This window comes from Scyliorhinus torazame, chromosome 11 (assembly GCF_047496885.1).
Source record: "Scyliorhinus torazame isolate Kashiwa2021f chromosome 11, sScyTor2.1, whole genome shotgun sequence".
In the NCBI taxonomy this organism is placed as follows: Eukaryota; Metazoa; Chordata; class Chondrichthyes; order Carcharhiniformes; family Scyliorhinidae; genus Scyliorhinus; species Scyliorhinus torazame.
In genome coordinates, this window is record NC_092717.1 from 198,873,967 (window position 1) to 198,895,044 (window position 21,078).

The window sequence follows — 21,078 nt, forward strand, 5'->3', positions numbered from 1 at the left end:
AGTCCCGAAACACATGCTTGTTAGGTGAATTGGACATTCTGAATTCTCCCTCTGTATACCCGAACAGGAGTGTGTGGCGACTGGTGGATTTTCACAGTAACTTCATTGCAGTGTTAATGTAAGCATACTTGTGACAATAAAGATTATTATTATAATTATCAATGTGGAGAGTGTAACAGACTGTGCACCTAGAAGGAAAGCTTGTAAGTCCTAAACTGTATAAGTGAGTAGATAAGTTACATCCAAATAAATGGTTTGACGAAAGCCATTAGATAAATTCCTTGTGCCTGCTGATGTACTGGTGGGCAATAGTCGCGAAAATATGGCAAAATATGCTCTCATCCTAGAGATTTAGGCTGAGTAAAGAGCAGAGGAACATATTCCCACCTCATTCAATTGCACCAGCAGAATGGTACCAAATATTTTTGAAGGAAAATTGCATAACATTTAAAAAAATTAATTCAAGGAATGTGGGCTTCATTTGTTAGGCCAGCCTTCATTGCCCATCCCTAATTGTCCTTGACAAGGGTGGGCCGGTTTAGCTCAATTGGCTAGACAGCTGGTTTGTGATGCAGAGCAAGGTCAGCAGGGTGGTTTCAATTCCCGTACCGGCTGGGGTTATTCATGAAGACCCCCATCTTCTCAACCTTGCCCATCGCCTGAGGCGTGGTGACCCTCAGGTTAAACCATCAGCCAGCTCTCCCCCTCAAAGTGGAAGGAAACCTATGGTCATCTGGGATTACAGCATCTTTACCTTACCTTACCTATAGGTACAATTATAAATCACACAACCTCCTTCATCCATGCATCTGTACCGTTGGCATGGTTTTCATTGTTCATCTAACATTGTACTTAAATCTTTGTCCTGATTTATCTTATATTTCATTGGCAGTCAGATGAGATGCATTGCCTTGAATGTTGCACTGAGACCTTCTTGTCACTCGGCTGGTAATTTCTTCATGTGGTTCATTCATGCAGAATGATTGGGAAGGTGCCAGCAATGGTTCACAGTTGTTGCTTAAATAACTGGTTGGAGTGAGAGTAGTAACTTTGGCGAAGGTTGGCAAAAAAAAATTGTCACTCACCTTTCTCCTGATTAGTACCCAATGTGGTCTGCTGGAAATGTGTGGATGTGATGGTTGGGTGAGGACAGGGTGAGGTTTGCCTGTTATTTACTCACACGGTGAAACGCCTGCTAATACTTAGCGCCCAAGACCAGACTGACCACTCGGGGATGTAAGTGAAGTTAGAGTAAGCATTGCCTGTAAGACCTAGCTGGGGAGGAGTGAAACATTCTCCTTTAATATTAACATTCATTATCAAATACATTTGATAGATTTGGAGATGACGTGTCTGACGCTCAGTAGCCTCGGAGTGCAATCCTGCAGTGAGGAAACTCAGACCTGGCATATCCTGGATTGTGAGTCAGCTGACGTGGACACACTGACCTATCCATTTGGATGGTACCAGAAGCCTGGTATGTAATGAACTCTACATTTCCAGATTTATCTTGTTTTTCTTTTAATTTGTTTGCATTAATTCCAACAACCTGCTACAACTCACACTCCCAAAAGCAAGGAGGCCAATAATTGGGCAGGCGAGACATGCTCTACATGTGATGTGCTTACTTCATCAAGAGCTATCTGCTGCTGATGCTGCATTTCTAAAGCAGGAACGTGTTCCAATTTCCTGCACCAGCATCCCTCTCCTCCATGGCTACAATACATGATTCCCTCCCTCAAGACAGGCATTGAGGCTAACTTCCTTGTTGGAAGATATAGAATTTTATATTGCAGAACGAGGCCATTCGGCCCATCGGGTCTGCACCGGCTCTTGGAAAGAGCACCCTACCCAAGCCCACACCTCCACCATTCCCGTAACCCAGTAACCCCACTTAACCTAAGGGCAATTTTAGCATGGCCAATCCACCTAACCTGCATATCTTTGGACTGTGGAGGAAACCGGAGCACCCGGAGGAAACCCACGCAGACACGGGGAGAACATGCAGACTCCGCACAGACAGTGACCCAAACCGGGAATCGAACCTGGAGCTGTGAAGCAACTGTGCTAACCACTGTGCTATCGTGCCTCCTATATAGTAGCAGCCAATTTAGAATTAAGGAATGTCATTTCCTGTGACAGGGCATTTGTCCATCCGCTCACCCAATCGATTTACTCTGAATTTCTGGCAATCTTACCAGCATATGCCAGAAAGTGGAGAGAAACAAATAATCACTATCCTTCTTTAAGTATGAAAATTGAAGCTTCAGGCCACATAACTATCATTACAATCAGTGGGGTGGGGTTTTCAGGTCCGTCCATAAGACCATAAGACATAGGAGCAGAATTAGGCCACTTGGCCCATCGAGTCTGCTCCGCCATTCAATCATGGCTGATATTTTCTCATCCCCATTCTCCTGCCTTCTCCCCATAACCCCTTATCTCCTTATTAATCAAGAACCTATCTATCTCTGTCTTAAAGACACTCAGTGAATTGGGCTCCACAGCCTTCTGCGGCAAAGAGTTCCACAGATTCATCACCCTCTGGCTGAAAGAATTCCTCCTCAACTCTGTTTTAAAGGATTATCCCTTTAATCTGAGATGGTGTCTTCTGGTTCTAGTTTTTCCTACAAGTGGAAACATCCTCTCCACGTCCACTCTATCCAGGCCTCGCAGTATCTTGTACGTTTCAATAAGATCCCCTCTCATCCTTCTAAACTCCAACGAGTACAGACCCAGAGTCCACAAACGTTCCTCATACGACAAGTTCTTCATTCCAGGGATCATTCTTGTGAATCTCATCTGGACCCTTTCCAAGGCCGGCACATCCTTCCTTAGATATTTCATTTCATTTTCATTTCATATGGGGCCCAAAACTGCGCACAATACTCCAAATGGGGTCTGACCAGAGCCTTATACAGCCTTAGAAGTACATCCCTGGTCGTGTATTCTAGCCCACTTGACATGAATGCTAACATTGCATTTTCCTTCTTAACTGCCGACTGAACCTGCACATTAACCTTAAGAGAATCATGAACAAGGACTCACAAGTCCCTTTGTGCTTCTCCTTTCCGAAGCATTTCCCCATTTAGAAAATAGTCTATGCCTAGGTTCCTCCTTCCAAAGTGCGTAACCTCACACTTTTCCACATTGTATTTCATTTGCCACTTCATTGCCCACTCTCCTAGCTTGTCCAAGTCCTTCTGCAGCCCCCTTGCTTCCTCAATACTACCTGTCCCTCTACAGGTCTTTGTATCATCTGCAAACTTAGCAACAGTGCTTTCAGTACCTTCTTCCAGATCATTAGTGTATAAAATTGTGGTCCCAGCACAGACCCCTGAGGCACACCACTAGTCACCAGCTGCCATTCTGAAAAATACCCCTTTATCCCCACTCTTTGCCTTCTCCCAGTCAGCCAATCCTCTATCCATGCCAGGATCTTACCCTTAACACCATGGACTTTTAACTTATTTAACAGTCTCCTATGTGGCATCTTGTAAAAGGCCTTCTGGAAATCTAAACAAATCACGTCCACTGATTCTCCTTTGTCTAACTTGCTTGTTACCTCCTCAAAGAACTCTAAAAGATTTGTCAGACATGACCTCCCTTTGACAAAGCCGTGCTGACTCAGTCCTATTTTACCATGCACTTCCAAGTGCTTCGCGATCTCATCTTTAATAACAGACTCTAAAATCTTACCAATGACCAAAGTCAGGCTAACCGGCCTATAATTTCCCGTCTTCTGCCTCCCTCTCTTCTTAAACAGTAGTGTTACATTAGCCACCTTCCAGTCCTCTGGGACCCTTCCTGCCTCCAGTGATTCCTGAAAGATCATCACTAATGCCTCCACAATTTCCTCAGCTATCTCTTTTAGGACCCTGGGGTGTAGTCCATCCGGTCCAGGTGACTTATCCACCTTCAGACCTTTCAGTTTCCCCAGAACCATCTCCTTAGTAATGGTCACTGCACTCACCTCTGCCCCCTGGTTCTCCTGGAACTCTGGCATCCCACTGGTGTCTTCCACCATGAAGACTGATGCAAAACTGGCAGGAACTTCTCGTCCCGCCGGAGGTGACCCATATGGTGGATTTCCTGGCAGCGGGATGGGTGAGCCATGCAAAACACCAAAGACATTGGCGGAACAGGAAGATCCCGCCTGCGGCCAGTGGTGAGCTGCCCCCACCTCCAAACATAGCCGCCATAGGAGGCTGGACAATTGACTCATACTGAGGAGATAAGATAGATTCAGAGAATCTGAATATACATTGGAGACCTCAGTGAGGAGAGGTTTTTCAATAAATGGCTTTAAAAAAAAATCACATTAAAAGTGTCAGGAAAATTACTTAGATTTCTGTTTTGGGCTAAAATTTTGGAATTACTTTTACACTCATCTTGAACCAGTGCAATTGGAGGAAATTCACATGTACCTGTTCTTTAGCTTGGAGATGGAGTCATTACAATGAGCCAGGATTACATTTGGCAAAGGAACTGAAAGACTTGTGCAAAAGAATGAAGGAATTAGGGTATAGCTAAACACATCCATCTGAGCTTGACCTTTTACCACGTGGCCAGGATTGCTCAATATTAATACTCTGGGTATATATTTTAGAATTGAAATTATGCATGTCGGTGGCGGTAAACATGTAGGAAATTCCACCCTTTGGTGTAAAAATTTACTGCACGGTTTGGCTGATCTGACAAGGGCATCTGGTAGTACTTTGCATTAACTCGAAAGGGGAGACATTGTGAGACATTTATAGGCTACTTCATCAGTTTCTGACAGCACTTACATCACCACTTTGAAATGTGTAAAGATTTATTTTGGGTCTAGAAATTTCCAGTATCTCTAAATGTGTTTCCCATAATATTGCACAACAATAAGCAAGAGTCAAGAATTGGCTATTAGGAAGGAACCACTCATTTGGAACAAAGCTGGGAGTCAAGCTGCAACATTTGAATCTTGCACCCCAATTCAGTTCACTGATGATAAATATGCCACTGGTTTGGCTAGAAATCCTCCCATAGAAGAACCGTTTCTCCGAATTACAGAAAAAGCAGCTATATAAGACATAGTGGAATAGAGCAATATAAACCAGGAATGCTCCGGGTCCAATCAGAGCTATTAACCGCTGTGCATGGGAAGCGGGGGGAGTGGGGAGGGGCACAAAAAAAAAAATCCGAGGTCCAACTATTCACCTCTGTCCAATGAGCCCCTGGTGGACAGTGTGGGCTTTGGTTGAGGATCAATCTTAGCCTACCCAAAGTAAAGTAAGTAACAGTTACCGTCCAGGACCACACAGAAAGAACTGTTGCTTGGGTGAAGCATTATTGAGCAATATGTAAAGAAGAGCCAACGTCTTCATGAGAAGAGGGGAAATAAAAGCAACACAGAAGAATTGCGAAGGCCGGTTTCTCAGTTTATGAATTGTTCTCTAACTTTTCTCTCCATTTTTCTTTGCAGTGAGTCAATGGAATTGTGCAGGCACTATTTGTCCCCCTGTTAGCCGGCCTCCACTTCTTCGAAAAGGTACACTTATAGGTTTTACGTGATTACTTTTCTGCTCAAAGAACAAACACATTAAATAAATGTGTATTTGAAGTGGTAGTGTGACACTGAACTCTTGTTGGGCCCTGACTTTCTATTGTCAAGGGCAAAAAATCAGATAGAGGACTGGATCAAAAAGAAGTTGGCCTGAGCCTTTCTTTGCTGTTCATAAAACATTCCTGTAAACCTCAATAAACGAGATAATTAATGGCTGCTTCTGATAGTTCAGATGGATGTTAAAGATCCAGTGGCACAATGTAAAGAAAAGCAGGGAGTTCTTCTGGTAGTCAGGCCTGCATTCTTCATGTGACCAATGTAATCTGGTGATTCAATTCATTGTTGCTCGTGGATTCTCGATGGCTGATACATTTGCCTACATAGCAATCATCAAAGTCCTTCATTGTAGGACATAGCACTGGTATTTCCCAAGTTCCCCCTGAGTTGAACACTAGGCCATTATGCTGGAATTCATTACTTAGCCTCACTGTGAAAGCCCCATCACCAAAACTCTGCAACTATTCAAAAATAAATTCCTCTACAACTTGAGGATGAGCCTTACCAAGAAAGCCCACCTTGCGAACAAATTAATATCAACTCAAACATCAAGAGTATTGTCTTGAGTGACGCTTTGGAGGGCAGTTGGTACCTATCAAACCCAACTGTTTTTGTGAGAGGAAGGAATAAAATTGGGGAAGGGATATATTTTCCCAAAAATGGACCCAGTCCTTATAAGGTTGCAAGGTGTACTGGAAATAGTAAAAATGGTGGAGAGGGGGAATAGTGATAGAGGGCAGGATTGCGGGATTCTCTGGTCATGTCCGCCCACCGAGCGGACAATCTTGCCCGAGGTCAGTGGATTTCTCCATTGTTGGCGTCTCGCCCGTGGCATCCTTGCGGCGGGCAGGATGGAAGAATACAGCTCAGTGAGACGGAAGAAGGCAGTGGAGATGTAATGGGTAATATTAAAGAATAGAAAAGGGTTTAAGACTATAGTGGGAGTTGTGTCATTCCCCTCCCCCTCCCCAGGAGCAGCTATGAAGTGGTAGATTGTACAAATATAGATTAGATAAGCACGTAGTGGCATAGAAATGGGAAAATATGAATAGGAGTAGGCCATTTGACCCTTCGAGTCTGCTTTGCCATTCATTATGATCATAGCTGATCATTCAACTCAGTAAGCTGTTCCTGCCTTTCTCCATTGGATCCCTTTGATTCCTTTAGCCCCAAGAGAAAAATCTAACTCCTTCTCGAAAACAGACAATGGGCATAATTTAATGGGGGAAAAAAATCAAAGTCCCATTCTGGGTACGGTTAGTGGGGTGTTTCTTGGCGTTAATCGACCCCGCTATCAAACGGGATTCCGTTTTTATTTCCGGCCTCAATGAAGAATGCCTTCCAAGGCCGCACTTAGCTTCAATTCCTGCACTAATAAGCCATTTCTAAACGTTTTCCCGATTTTTCTACACCAACCGTAGCCTCTGGATCCCCCCACCCCACCCTCACTGCCTCAAATTTCCGATTATTAAATCCTCGTGCCCCTCCTCACCCCATCTCATTAGGGAAGGGCATCACCGGGCCCGATCTCTGGCATGGAGAACCTGCACCTGGGCAAAATAGAAATCTAGACAGCTTCGTGTCCAAGGACTCTGAGGTCTGCTTCTGTAAGCCTCTTTTAAAAGTTTGCACCACCCTTTCGGCCAGCCCATTTGAGAACAGGTGGCACGAGGCCATGCAGATGTGGTACACCCCGCTAGCCCACATAAAACTGTCAAATTCTTTGCTGGTAAATGGGGTGCCGTCATCTGTAACCAGCACCTCCGGAATGACATGTGTGCTAAAAGAGAGCCAGAGCTTCTCGACCGTCGCTCTTGATATGGTGGAGGACATTTTCTGGACTTCCAGCCACTTAAAATGTGCATCTACTATAAACCGGAACATGGACCCTTGGAAAGGCCGAGCGGAATCGGCGGCCCGGCCATTCCCGAGGGTGAAGCGGCGCAGCGGGCGGATGTTTCTGCTGCTCTTGGCAGATGTTGTACTGCAGAGCCAGCTGTTCTATTTCTCCATCCAGGCCGGGCCACCACATGTAACTAAGGGTCAGTATTGTCATTTTTGAGACATCTGGGTGTCTATTCTGTAAATCCCATAATATGGGGTCTCGGCCTTGGTACGGGACCACAACGCAGGCCCCCCACAGGAGAATACCGTCCTCGACAATGAGTTCCAAATCTTGGTCGCAAAGAACCGCAAGTCTTCGGGCAGCATTCAGTGCTGATCTTCGTACAATACCACGTGGAGGACTTTTGATAACATTGGGGGCTGGATTCTCCGATTCTGTGGCTATGTCCTCAGGATCCATCTGTTCTTATGACCAGAAAGCCAGCTCTGCCTCCGCACCGATCCTCCGCCCGGTGGGGGGCTAGCAGCTGCACACCGTAAAACCCCCGGTTTACCTTTGGATTTTGACGCCTGCAGCGGCCGCGCTGTGCAACATGGTATCAGATGCCTGGACTCGGCCTGCCAAAAGCTTCCCCATTGTAACCCCCCTCGCCACCCCCCCCCCCATTTCCCCCCCCTCCCCCCCCCCCCTCCCAACCCCTGCCAACGGAACGGCTGCTCCCCGACTGTGGCAGCGCTGGACACAGTCCGCAGCCGCCAAGGCGAAGTCCCCGAAAGTTGTGAGCACACGCGCCCCACGCCATCTGGGATTCCGTCCATCGGAGGCGGAGCATCGGGGGAGAGCCTCGGGTGACGCACTGAGGACATCCATACAACGTGCGGCGTACTCCTCGAGTATGCAGTTTTTGAGGGGGCGGAGAATCGCAAAAGTGGCGCCGCCCCCCGATTCCAGTGTAAACGTGGATTCTCTGGCCGATCGGCGAACACGATTTCACCTTCGGCGATCAGAGAATCCCGTCCCGGGTCTTTTTGCACCCAATTGCAGATCTGGGCAGTGGTAACTGGGACATTATCCATGAAATTCAGCGTGGTGACAACTTCGTCCATTCTGGGAGGAGATGGTGGCATCTCGGCCGTGGGAACCTGCTCCACGCATTTGCATTTGCATTTGCATTTGCATCCCTGAGTGATGCTCAAATGTATATTTGTATCCTGGCCTTCTTTTCTTGAGTTTTGAAAGCATGGGTTGTTTGAGTACAGTCATTACTCTGCCTATTGCGAACAACCAAATTTGATATAATCTACCAGCCGTTGGGACATATGATTTACAGACCTGGAGTTGCACTGGCATTGAAATTCATACACTCATTTGTTGGGGTGTAGGGCAGGTGCCCTTTCGCTCTCAGAGACCCTCCCCACACTCTAAATCATGACATCAGATTCACAAGTGTACTGCTTGAACAAAATGACCAAGGAGACAAGTTTCTTCTGATAATTCACAAGTGCTTTATTGAAGAGAGTCTTCATCTGGTGGCGCAAACATTGTGGGTGGACTGTCATTGTCTTGCTGTTGTCTTTCATTTGGGCTTGGACTGTCATCGTCGCTTTGTTCTTCACTGTAGCATGATAGACCATCATGGTCGCCCTGCTGTGCACTGGAGCATGGTAGACTGTTATAGTCTTCTTGCTGTTTACTTGAGCATGGCAGACTTGCATCGTCTGCCGCTAGTTGGTCAGAGGTGGTTGCTAGACCCTCATGGTCTTGTTCCTGCAAGGATTGCACGTCGGAATCTTGCGTTGCTTCTATCGTGGAGGCTGTCCACGAGCTCGCTGCGGAGGCTTGTGACACTGGAGTCACGACTTGTGTGTGCAAGGACTGAGCTCTGGAGTCTTGCATGTCTTGTATCGTGGCGTCCGTCCACGAGCTGGCTGTGGAGGCTTGTGACACTGGAGTCACTTCTTGATCATGCAAGGACTGCTGTGTGGAGTCTTGCATGTCTTCTTTTGTAGAGTCGGGAACCCTGAGCAGTGCGTGGACCATGCTCTGTGTGGCAGCAGGCCGCTCTCTCTGGGCGTGTACCGCTCTCTGTCTCTTGGTTTCAGGCCGCAGCATAATCCTGCACTCACGAGTCGGGATGTCATTTCTGCTGGGCTGAAGATCCTCACATCCAAAGAACTCATCGTCGGGGTCGTCAATGTGCAACACGTCTAGTTGCGGATCGGATTTGGTACTGGGGTAGCCTCCCAAGGTGAAAGGTTCGTCTGAGTCGTTGTCTTCTAGGACCATATCATCACTGTTTGCGTCGGAGCTGGCATTGGACTTGCGAGGTCCAGAGAAAATGTCAAGGTCGGTTTTGAAGTATTCAAGGTCGGAATCATCGGTTTGGGCATCGGTATCTGCTTGTTGCAGGGTTCTTCGGAGGTTAATTTCATTTCCTGGTTCAATTTGAGGCATTGTGCTGTCATTCCAGGTGAAGGAAGGTTGTTTTACAACTTTGAAAGATTTTTTCTTTGATTTGGGATGTTTCCCCTTTAAATGGGCGTGGTCCGGGGCCTCTGGCGTCATGATGCGTGTGACGTAGCACGTAGGAAGCGATTGCGCATGCGCAGATCGCTGTTCCTTCACTTTGGGCCTTGTTCTCATTTGCGCATGCGCGGCTTGCATGCGCGGCTTCTCGTGCATGCGCAAACGGACCTTCCCCTTCTGTGCGCTTCTCGCGCAACTGCGCAAGTGCAGTCCCTTTAGAAAGATGGCCGCTGATCAAAACTGTTCTCTGCTCTGGGATTCGGCCTCGAGGTGAGTACTGGCGCTTCTCTCACCTTTTCTTGCTGGTTGGAGTGTGTTTTCCTCACAGTAGTTGCTGAATTTGTCCAGGACTGCCTGGAAGTCACTCCTGTTTTGCCGCTTGGAGAACTTGAATTTGTTAAAGATTTCTTCTGCTCTGGCACCGGCGATGGTGAGGAGAAGCTCTGTCCTTTCAGCATCGGCCACGTCTTCTAGTTCGACTGCTACCAGGAAGATTTCAAACATTTGCCGGAATACCCGCCAGTTTTTGCGGAGATCGCCGTGGCACTGGAGCTGCTGCGGAACCCGGATCGCGAACATCTTGCCTGGGTATCGTTGCTGGTTGTCACTGTACACTGAGGTATGGCTATATGGATTGAAACAGTTCACTCTGTTACCATGATTTGTTATGTTGTAGGTGTAACATAAGCGGCTTCCTTGTGGTGCACTTGACAAAGGAAGGTTCAGACGTGGAGATAACTTCAACACATTTATTAAACTATTTACACTTCTATTACTCGGGTTCGACACTACTGCTAATCCTACTATAGCTACCCAGACTGACTAACCAGCTGCTGCAATCCACGTGGTGGGTGTAATATTGAATCAACCCTGTGTCTCTCCTCACTGACTGTCTCCACTGGAAAGAGGCAGATCATGTGTGTGGTGTCCTTTATATATGGGTTGGTGTAATGCCCTCTTGTGGTCGCGTCACCTCTGTGTGTATCGTGAATGTCCATTAGTCGCGTCCTATCTAACTGATCTATTGGTTGAGTGTGTGTGTGTGATGTTTCTGGTGCTCCCTCTAATGTCTAGCTTGCTTACATGCATTTACATTCATGCACATCACCACAGGGACATCGCCCTGATCTGTATGATGCACTGGAAGGAAGTCACTAAACCAATCAGGAATCATGATACTTATGTAAACTAATTACATTTTTGGTCTGAATGATAAATTTCTTCCCATTTCTTTTTCTTTCTCTTCTTTGAGTTTTCTCCTCTCTTTCTCTCTCTCTGTTCACCTTTTATTTCATCCATTATACATGTAGATTTGAGAAGACCTTTACCATTAAGGAGACAAAGCTGAAACATATCACACGCCATCCTCAACACCCCTTAGGAATGAAAGCATCTGGGTGGGATTCTCTGTCAGCCGACTCCGAAATTGGGAAACCCAATTGGGCGGAAAATCTGTCCCCCAACGCCAAAATTGTGACCGGCGTTGATTTGATGACAAATCGCAATTCTCTGTCACCTCGACAGTGGCGCCAATGCGTTTCTGGAACAGTAAACACCGTTTGCTTATCATTAGCGTGCCTGTCCCGGTATTGTCCCGGGACTCCACGATGCTCCGCCTCGGATGGCCAAATACCCGATGGCGCGGTTCACTTGTGCTTTTAAAAATTGTAAAATCGGTGTCGTGGCTGATGAGGGAGAGGGGGGTTGGGGGGTGGGGGGGTGGGGGGGGGTATGGAAAGCGTCCAACATTGCCATAATTTGCTGGCAGTTGTACAGCTGGCAGTGCGGGGGGCTGGGGGAGGGCTTCTGCAAGGTTGGGGGGTGTAGCATGGGGTGACCGGGAGGTGGGCTGTTGAGTCGATGGACAGGCATGGAGCACCATTGCCGCGGCCTGCAAGACAGCCATGCAGCTGCGCATGCGACTGACTGCTCTCTGTGAACTTAGGGCCACAGGTCGTATGGGTGCCCCGTAGGTACCCTCTGGCACCAGCCGACCCATCAGCAGGATGGGTGAGCTCCAACACAACCAGTGCCACCTTGTTGCCGGGGTGAGTGTGTGGGGATTGTAATGTGTTTATGCGTTTGCAGCTTCTCAGGCTCCTGAGTGTCAATCACGGACACAGCGAACCTGGCACTGTTTCTCATTGGAATCGATTGTGTTCCACGTGGCACCGGCTAGCCCCTCCTCAGCCACTGAATTGGTCCAGTTTCGGCACCAGTTTTGCTGTCGTGGAAGGCCATTAATCCTGTCCCGGCGTCAACACTTAGTCTCAGGAACAGAGAATCCAGTCCTATATTTAAGTTTTGTGACACAGTCAATATATTTTCAGCTTACCATTGATTTTAATCTTATGGTTTGATTGCAGTGTCACTGAATAACTGGCACATCCTCAAGGCGTCTCCAGACCTTGATCCCACAATAACCTCCTTCGATGTTTTACACATTGATAGCGACACTTCTGTGATGACTAAAGATTTCAGGAACAATGCCAGGGACTGGTGTCTGTCAGGTGAATATACACAAAAGTTGATCTCCATGAGAAGAAACTTCATGCTGTATTAATATTTGAGAATGACTTTGTTAAAACAAGATAGTGCCCTATATGTATGTATGAGAGAGGGTGCTGAATTTATTTGTTGGGTAAAACACATTGACCCTGTCTGATAGCTCATAAGTTCCCAGTAAGCGCTGAGACTGTGTTCATTGTGTTGGCATTGAGGGAAGCTCTCTAAAAATAGTCAGATTTCTATTCAAAGGACAACCCATTTTGGACAGGCATATTAATGCATGTTTTTGTGGGTAAATTTAGTTCATTTTTTTCTATTTAATTTCTACCTTTTTGTGGGGTGCAGTGGGGTGCATTGCGGGGCAGCACAGTAGCACAGTGGTTAGCACAGTAGCTTCACAGCTGCAGGGTCCATGTTCGATTCCCGGCTTGGGTCACTGTCTGTGCGAAGTCTGCACGTTCTCCCCAGGTCTGGTTTCCTCCGGATGTTCCGGTGTCCTCCCACAGTCCAAAGCTGTGCAGGTTAGGTGGATTGGCTATGCTAAATTGCCCTTACTGTACAAAAAAAAAGGTTTGGTGGGGTTACGGGGACAGGGTGGAAGTGTGGGGATAGGGTGGAGTGTGGGCTTGGGTAGGGTGCTCTTTCCAAGGACCGGTGCAGACTCGATGGGCCGAATGGCCTCCTTCTGCACTGTAAATTCTATGATTCTATGAATTAGAACAAATAACAAAGGAAAGTACAGCACAGGAACAGGCCCTTTGGCCCCCCAAGTCTGTGCCGACCATGCTGCCTGTCTAACTAAAAACCTTCTCCACTTCCGAGGTCCGTATCCCTCTATTCCCATCCTATTCATGTATTTTCAAGACTTCCCTTAAACACCACTATCGTACCTACTTCCACCACCTCCTCTGGCAGCGAGTTCCAGGCACCCACTACCCTCTGGGTAAAAAAACCTACGTCACACATCTCCTCTAAACTTTGCCCCTCGCACTTTAAACCTGAGGCCCCTCGTAATTGACTCTCCCACCCTGGGGAAAAACTTTTTACTGTCCACTCTGTTCATGCCCCTCATAATTTTGTAGACTTCTGTCATGTTGCCCCTCAACCTCCTTTGTTCCAGTGAGAACAAATCGAGTTTATCCAACACCTCATCATAGCTAATGCCCTCCATACCAGGCAGCATCCTGATCAACCTCACCTGTACTCTCTCCAAAGCCATCTGATGGTGTGGTGAAAAGAATTGAACATTATATTCCAAGTGTGGCCTAACTAAAGTTATATACAGCATGACTTGCTCATTTTTATACTCAATGCCCCAGCCAATGAAGGCAAACATGGTGTATGCCTTCTTGACTACCTTCTCCACCTGCGTTGCCACTTTTAGTGATCTGTGGACCTGTACACCCAGATACCTCTGCCTGTCAATTCTTAAGGGTTCTGCCATTTACTGTACATTTCCCACCTGTATTATACCTTCCAAAATGCATTACCTCATATTTGTCTGGATTAAATTTCATTTGCCAACTCTCGACCGACCCAGTTCTGTACCGTCTTGCCAGCTCACCTCTGACCCTGTGTGACTTCACCTTCTGTACCAGTCTGCCATGAGGGTCTTTGTCATAGGTCTTACTAAAGTCCATGTATACAACATCCACTGCCCTACCCTCATCAATCATCTCCGTCACTTCCTTGAAAATCTTGATCAAGTTAGTGAGACATGACCTCCCCTTCATAAAACCATGCTGCCTCTTGCGAATATGTCCATTTACTTCCAAATGGGAGTTAATCCTGTCTCGAAGAATCCTCTCCAATAATTTCCCTACCATTGACGTAAGGCTCACCAGCTTGTAATTTCCTGGATTATCCTTGCTACCCTTCTTAAATAAAGGAACAACATTAGCTAATCTCCAGTCCTCTGGAACCTCACCAGTGAGCGTACAAAGATTTCTGTGAAGGCCCCAGCAATTTCCGCCCCTTGCCTCCCTCAGGATTCTGGGGTAGATCCCATTAGTCCCTGGGGCCTTATCTACCTTAATGATTTTCAAAATGCCCAAGCCCTCCTCCTTTTTGATCTCAATGTGACCCCGACTATCAACACACCCTTCCCCAGACTCATCATCCACCAAGTCCTTCTCTTTGGTGAATACGATGCAAAGTACTCATTCTGTACCTCACCCATTTCCTCTGGTTCCACGCATTGATTCCCTCCCCTGTCCTTGAGTGGGCCAACCTTTTCCCTGGCTACCCTCTTGCTCTTTATATATGTGTAAAAAGCCTTGGAATTTTCCTTAAACCTGTTTGCTAAGGACTTTCGTGACCCTTTTTAGCCCTCCTGACTCCTTGCTTAAGTTCCTTCCTACTTTCCTTATATTCCTCACGGGGCTCCAGCTGTTCCAAGCCTTCTAGCTCTTGCAAATGCTTCCTTTTTCTTTTTGACTAGGCTCACAATATCCCTCGTTAACCAAGGTTCCCGAAACTTGCCATACTTATCATTCTTCCTCACAGGAACATGCTGGTCCTGAATTCCTATCAACTGACATTTGAAAGCCTCCCACATGCCAGATGCTGATTTACCCTCAAACATCCATCCCCAATCTAGGTTCTTCAGTTCCTGAATATTGTTATAATTAACCTTTCCAGAATTTAACATCTTCCCCCGAGGACTACTCTTTTCTTTATCCAACAGTACCTTAAAACTTATTGAATTATGATCACTGTTCCTGAAATACTCCCCTACTGAAACGTCAACCATCTGGTCGGGCTCATTTCCCAATACCTGATCCAATACAGCCCCTCCCCTAGTTGGACTATCTACATATTGTTTCAAGAAGCCCTCCTGGATGTTCCTTACAAACTCTGCCCCTTCCAAGCCCCTAGCACTAAGTGTGTCCCAGTCAATGTAGGGGAAGTTAAAATCACCCACCACAACAATCTTGTTGCTTTTAAACCTTTCCAAAATCTGCCTACATATCTGCTCCTCTATCACCCCCTGGCGTTGGGAGGCCTGTAGTAAACTCCCAACATTGTGACTACACCCTTCCTGTTCCTGAGTTCTACTCATATTGCCTCGCTGCATGAGCCCGCTGAGGTGTCCTCACGCAGTGCAGTTGTGATATTCTCCATAACCCATAGTGCAACTCCCCCACCCCTTTTACATCCCCCTCTTTTACGCCTGAAACATCTAAATTATGGCCTCTGAAATGATGAATGGACAATTCCTATTTTAGGCTCATATTATCAGGGTTGTGTAACAGCAATCTTGTAACAATATTATCGGGCTGGTAATCCAGAGAACAGCTTCTGCCAAGACAGTTTGAGAATTTAAATCAGATCCGTAAACTAAAATTTTGAAATGAAAAGTTGGTGTCAGTAAAAGTAACCATGAAGTTGTTGGATTGTCATAACAGCCCAAATGATTCACGAATGATCTTTCCCCAACTGGCAAAAATGTGACTGCAGGCCCCGCGTAATTAAGTCTTAAGAACCCTCAAGCACTAATATTCAGATGCCCCGCTGGCTGAGGTGTGAGCTGCCAATTTGCGATGCAGAAAGGGTGTCTCATAATGCTTCTGTGGAAGAGATCAGTTTCTTAAAAATTTTAAATGGCCACAGGTGCCTGGTTACGATTATGGAGAAACATCTCCTCCACAGGAAAGCCAATGGCTGTACGATAGCCTGGCATCCATGACTGGTGCAAGTGTGGGTGTCCTGTGCAAGATTGATCCCTGTCACAGCACCACCACCACCACAACCACCCCTTCAGCCTCCCCAATATGATCCCCCCATGGGTCACTGCATCCAGACCAATGTCTCTTGCCTGAATTGCCAATTAGAAATCCCAGTCAGTTTGGAGAAGCTGTAACTGGATGTAATTATTCTCCATTGGCTATCCACCACTTTCCACTCTGACCCTAGCCCAGCCTCCCCAAAAATTGCTCAGGGTCAGGAGTGTCATGTCGAATTGGCGTGATATGGCCCATGGTAAGGTGCAGGCAGGATGACATTTCCGGACAATATTCGTTTTTAAAGACTAGAACGAACAGTCCTGACTCACTTTTGGGTTTGACTTTTGGGTTACAGTATGACCTAGACATCAGGAGAAATGTAAAACAGGCTTCAGATTCCTCAACACCCACTTGCAATGTCACAGAAGCCTCTGGTCGAGAAGGAGGTTAATCAACCCATTGTGCCTGTGTCGTCTCGTCTCGTTGATGGATTTGTCCAATAATTTAATTCCATCCTTCAGCTATTGTTCCCTAACCTGCAAATTAGTCCTCTTCAAACATATGTCAAATTCCCTTTTAAATGTTCCAATGGAATCTAATTTCACGACCCTTTCACATAGTGTGTTCCCTACTTAAAAACCTGCCATGTGAAGAAGTTTCTCCTTGTTTCCCCTCGTTGTTTTGCAGTTCTTTCATTCTATGATCTCTGGTCAGCAATCCAGTTGCCAGAGGAATTTCATTTCCTACTTTCTCTATTGAAAAACCTTAATAATTTTAAACACCTCTATATATCTACGCCTCCACATGGCCGGCACGGTAGCATAAGTTAGCACTCGGACAATCTTCTTCACTATCCGCACCTCCAGCTATCTATGTGTCATTCACAAACTTACTAATCAGACCAGCTACATTTTCCTCCAAATCATTTCTATATATTATGAACAACAAAGATCCCAGCACAGCTCCCTGTGAACCACCATTAATCCCAGCCTTCCCTTCAGAAAACCACACTTCCACTGCTACCCTCTGTCTTCTGTGACCGAGCCTGTTCTGTATACACCTTGCCAGCTCACCTGTGTGACTTCACCTTTTGTACCAGCCTGCCATGACTGGCAGCATGGTAGCACAGTGGTTAGCACTCGGGTTTGACTCCTGGCTTGGGTCACTGTCTGTGCGGTGTCTGCATGTTCTCCTCGTCTCTTGGTGGGTTTCCTCCGGGTGCTCTGGTTTCCTCCCACAAGTCCCAAAAGACCTGCTTGTTAGGTGAATTGATCATTCTGAATTCTCCCTCAGTGTACCCAAAGAGGCGCCAGAATGTGGCGACTAGGGGATTTTCACAGTAACTTAATTGCAGTGTCAATGTAAGCCTACTTGTGACAGTGATAAAGATTATTATAGATTATTATTATTAATGTCCCTCAACCTTCTTTGCTCTCTGGAGAACAATCTCAGTACTCCACAAAATTGAAGGCCCTCACCCCTGTTACCTTCTGGTATCCTATTTGTACCCTGTCCAAATCCTTGACATCTTTCTGAAAGTGAGATATTCAGGATTGTGTACAGTACTGTAAGCTAAGGGCTAAACAGAGATTGTAAAGTTTTAATATGACTTTGTTGTTTTTGAATTCGATGTCCAAAGTCAAAATATCATATAAAGTTTAAATCTACCCCTTGTCTCTGAGTGAGACCGGATGCCAATATTTCTTCAGTTGATGTGGACAAGGACTCTTTGCTTCCTGGCTCTTAGTCTGTGGTGTGTCAAAGGTGTTGGAGTGGGTTTGCTGCTTGGGTTGGTGAATAATTCTGTGTAGGGTTTGGGTTTTATCACCTTTGCTGAATCTCTCGGTGACTCCATTTCAGACAAAGAAGTTGCTATTAAAATGGGAATGTCAAGGGTTATGGACAGCTATTGTACCTAGGGAAGGGGATAGTTGGAATGGCCGACTGTCCCTTACCAGTTTCTGCTTCTTTCCTGGACAGCATGTGTTTCCATCCGTGCCTGTGTCACAGTTTCTCTTCAGCCTCAGCCATCGGGGGTCCGATGCCTCTTTTACCCTGACATGCACAGCTGCCGACATGGACTACAAGGCCATGACTGTCGAATCCTGCTCAAGGAAGCAGCAGAAGAAATTTACTACAAGAAGGGTGAGTTCCCTCAACAGTGCATATGTTTATTTATTACATTGTAATTTTGACACCATTTTACTTTTTGCTCCCCACAACCCAGGGTGTGATGAACAGCGTCCCACAAGGTTGTGACTGGGGCCTCAATTTTTTATAAGTTTATATCAATTACTTAGATGAGGGGAGCGGAGGCATGATAACTAAATTGCAGATGACACTAAGATAGGTCGGAAAGTATGTTGTGAAGAGAATGTAAGTGGTGTGATTTTCTGGCCTCCCCACCCCCCGTATATTTCTCGGCTGTATAATGAAGTATAGGGCGGGAAGCTCCGGCCGGGTTTGCCCGGCGACCGGAGAATCCCGCCCAAGGCCAATGGAGTCCTCCATTGTACGTAGCTCGCCGATGGCATTCTTGCGGTGGACGGGGCAGGAGAATCCAGCCCAAAATGTGGGAAAATGTGATGATGCTCATTTTGGCAGGAAGAATGAAAACGTTGAGTATTACTTCAACAGAGAACTACTTCAGAATTCAAGGCGCACAGGAATGTAGGTGCTGTGCATGAGTCACAAAGGTTAGTATGCAGGTACAGCAAGTAATTCAAAACCTAATGGAATACTATCCTTTATTAAGAGAGGAATTGAACATAAAAACAAGGATGTTATGCATCAATTATACAGGGCATTGGTGAGACCAATGAAACAGAATACCCGGAGGCCTTGTTCATCATTGCCAGGGACTTCAACCAGGCCAACTTCAAGAGTGCACTGCCAAAATTCCGCCAACACATCTCCTGTCCCACCAGGGGCGACAACATCCTTGACCACTGCGACACAAACTTCAAGGGAATCTACCGATCCATCCCCCAAACGCACTTCAGAAAATCAGACCATAAGATGGTGCTCCTTCTCCCGGCATACAAGCAGAAACATAAGCGGGAGAATCCGGTTAAGAAGGTCGTGCGATGCTGGAAGGAGGCAACAGAAAAACTCCTATGCAACTGCTTAGAGTCAGTGGAGTGGTCCATATTCAGCAACTCAGCAGCCAACCTAACTGAATATGCCACCACTGTCACAGACTTCATCAGCAAGTGTATAGAAGATTGCGTGCCAAAGAAGGTAGTACATACATTCCCCAACCGGAAACCATGGTTTAAGCGGGAGATTCACTCCCTACTTAAAGCCAGGTCTGAGGCGTTCAAGACAGGCAACCCTGACCTACACAAAAAATTCAGGTATGACCTCCATAAAGCCATCAGGATGCCAAGGACAATACCAGACTACGCTAAGAGTCACAGACTAATGACACAGACTCTCGTCGGTTGTGGCAAGGCTTAAACAACGTGACGTGCTACAAAGCAAAGCCGAGTAGAATCTCCGGCAGCAGCACACCCCTCCCCGATGAACTCAATGCATTCTATGCTCCTTTCGAGCAGGAAACCAACAAAGCATTGGCAACTGCCCCAGCAGCCTCAGACACATCCATATCTACTGTCACAGCTTCCGTCAGCCTTCTTGAAAGTGAACCCTTAAAAAGCAACGGGTCCTGAAGGAGTCCCTGGTCGTGCACTCAGATCCTGCACGGACCAACTGGTGGGTGTGTTCTTGGACATCTTCAACTTCTTCCTACTCCGTTCCGAGGGTCCCACCTGCTTCAAGAAGACCACCATCATACCAGTGCCAAAGAAGAACCAGGCAATGTGCCTCAATGACGACCCTCCATTGGCCTTGACACCAATCATTATGAAGTGCTTTGAGAGGGTGGTGATGAGACACGTCAACTCCATACTCCAAGTATGCCTTGATCCACTGTAATTTGCATACTTCCACAACTGATCCACAGCAGGTGCCATCTTACTGGCCCTACATTCATTTCTGGAGCATCACGACAAGGACTCCTACATCAAACTCCTATTTCTTGCCTACAGAGCCGCATCCAACACTATAATCCCAGCCAACCTCATATCAAAACTCCAAAACCTAGGAACAGAGGCTGTTTAGCACAGGGCTAAATCGCTGGCTTTGAAAGCAGACCAAGGAAGGCCAGCAGCACGGTTCAATTCCCATAACAGCCTCCCCGAACAGGTGCCGGAATGTGGCGACTAGGGGCTTTTCACAGTAACTTCATTTGAAGCCTACTTGTGACAATAAGCGATTTTCATTTTCATTCATTTTTCATTTAATTTCATTCCCTCTGCAACTGGATCCTCGACTTCCTGACCCATAGACCACAGTCAGTAAGGATAAACAACAACACCTCCTCCACTAGTCCTCAATACCAAAACTCTGGTACTCAGCCCCCTACTGTACTCCCGATCCACACACACACGACTGTGTGGCAAAATCTGGCTCCAACTCCACCTTCAAGTTTGCTGATGGTCAGATCTCAAACAACGATGAGTCAAGAGTACAGGAGGAAGATAGAGAACCTGGTGTAATGACAACAATCTCTCCTTCAATGCCAGCAAAACTAAAGAGCTGGTCATTGACTTCAGGAAGCAAAGTATTTTATAAAACTGCTGTCGGCATCAATGGTGCTGAGGTGGAGATGGTTGATAGCTTCAAATTCCTAGTGCACATCACCAACAATCTGTCCTGGTCCACCCACCCATTTCGACGCTATGACCAAGAAAGCACAACAGTGCCTATACTTCCTGAGGAAAGTAAGGAAATTTGGCATGTCCCACATTAACTCTTACCAATTTTTACAGGTGTACCATAGAAAGCATCCTATCAGGCTGCATCACAGCCTG

At 46.5% G+C, this 21,078-nt stretch overlaps 1 protein-coding gene across 1 annotated transcript in view; it reads left to right on the top strand.

The window, feature by feature from the left end:
- Window positions 1–21,078, top strand: part of tg (thyroglobulin) — a 613,433-nt gene that overhangs the window by 228,303 nt on the left and 364,052 nt on the right. The window contains exons 35-38 of the mRNA XM_072468601.1: window positions 1,337–1,477; window positions 5,462–5,527; window positions 12,338–12,481; window positions 18,185–18,349. Of these exons, the coding sequence (XP_072324702.1) occupies window positions 1,337–1,477; window positions 5,462–5,527; window positions 12,338–12,481; window positions 18,185–18,349 (516 nt within the window). The remainder of the gene's footprint in view (window positions 1–1,336; window positions 1,478–5,461; window positions 5,528–12,337; window positions 12,482–18,184; window positions 18,350–21,078) is intronic.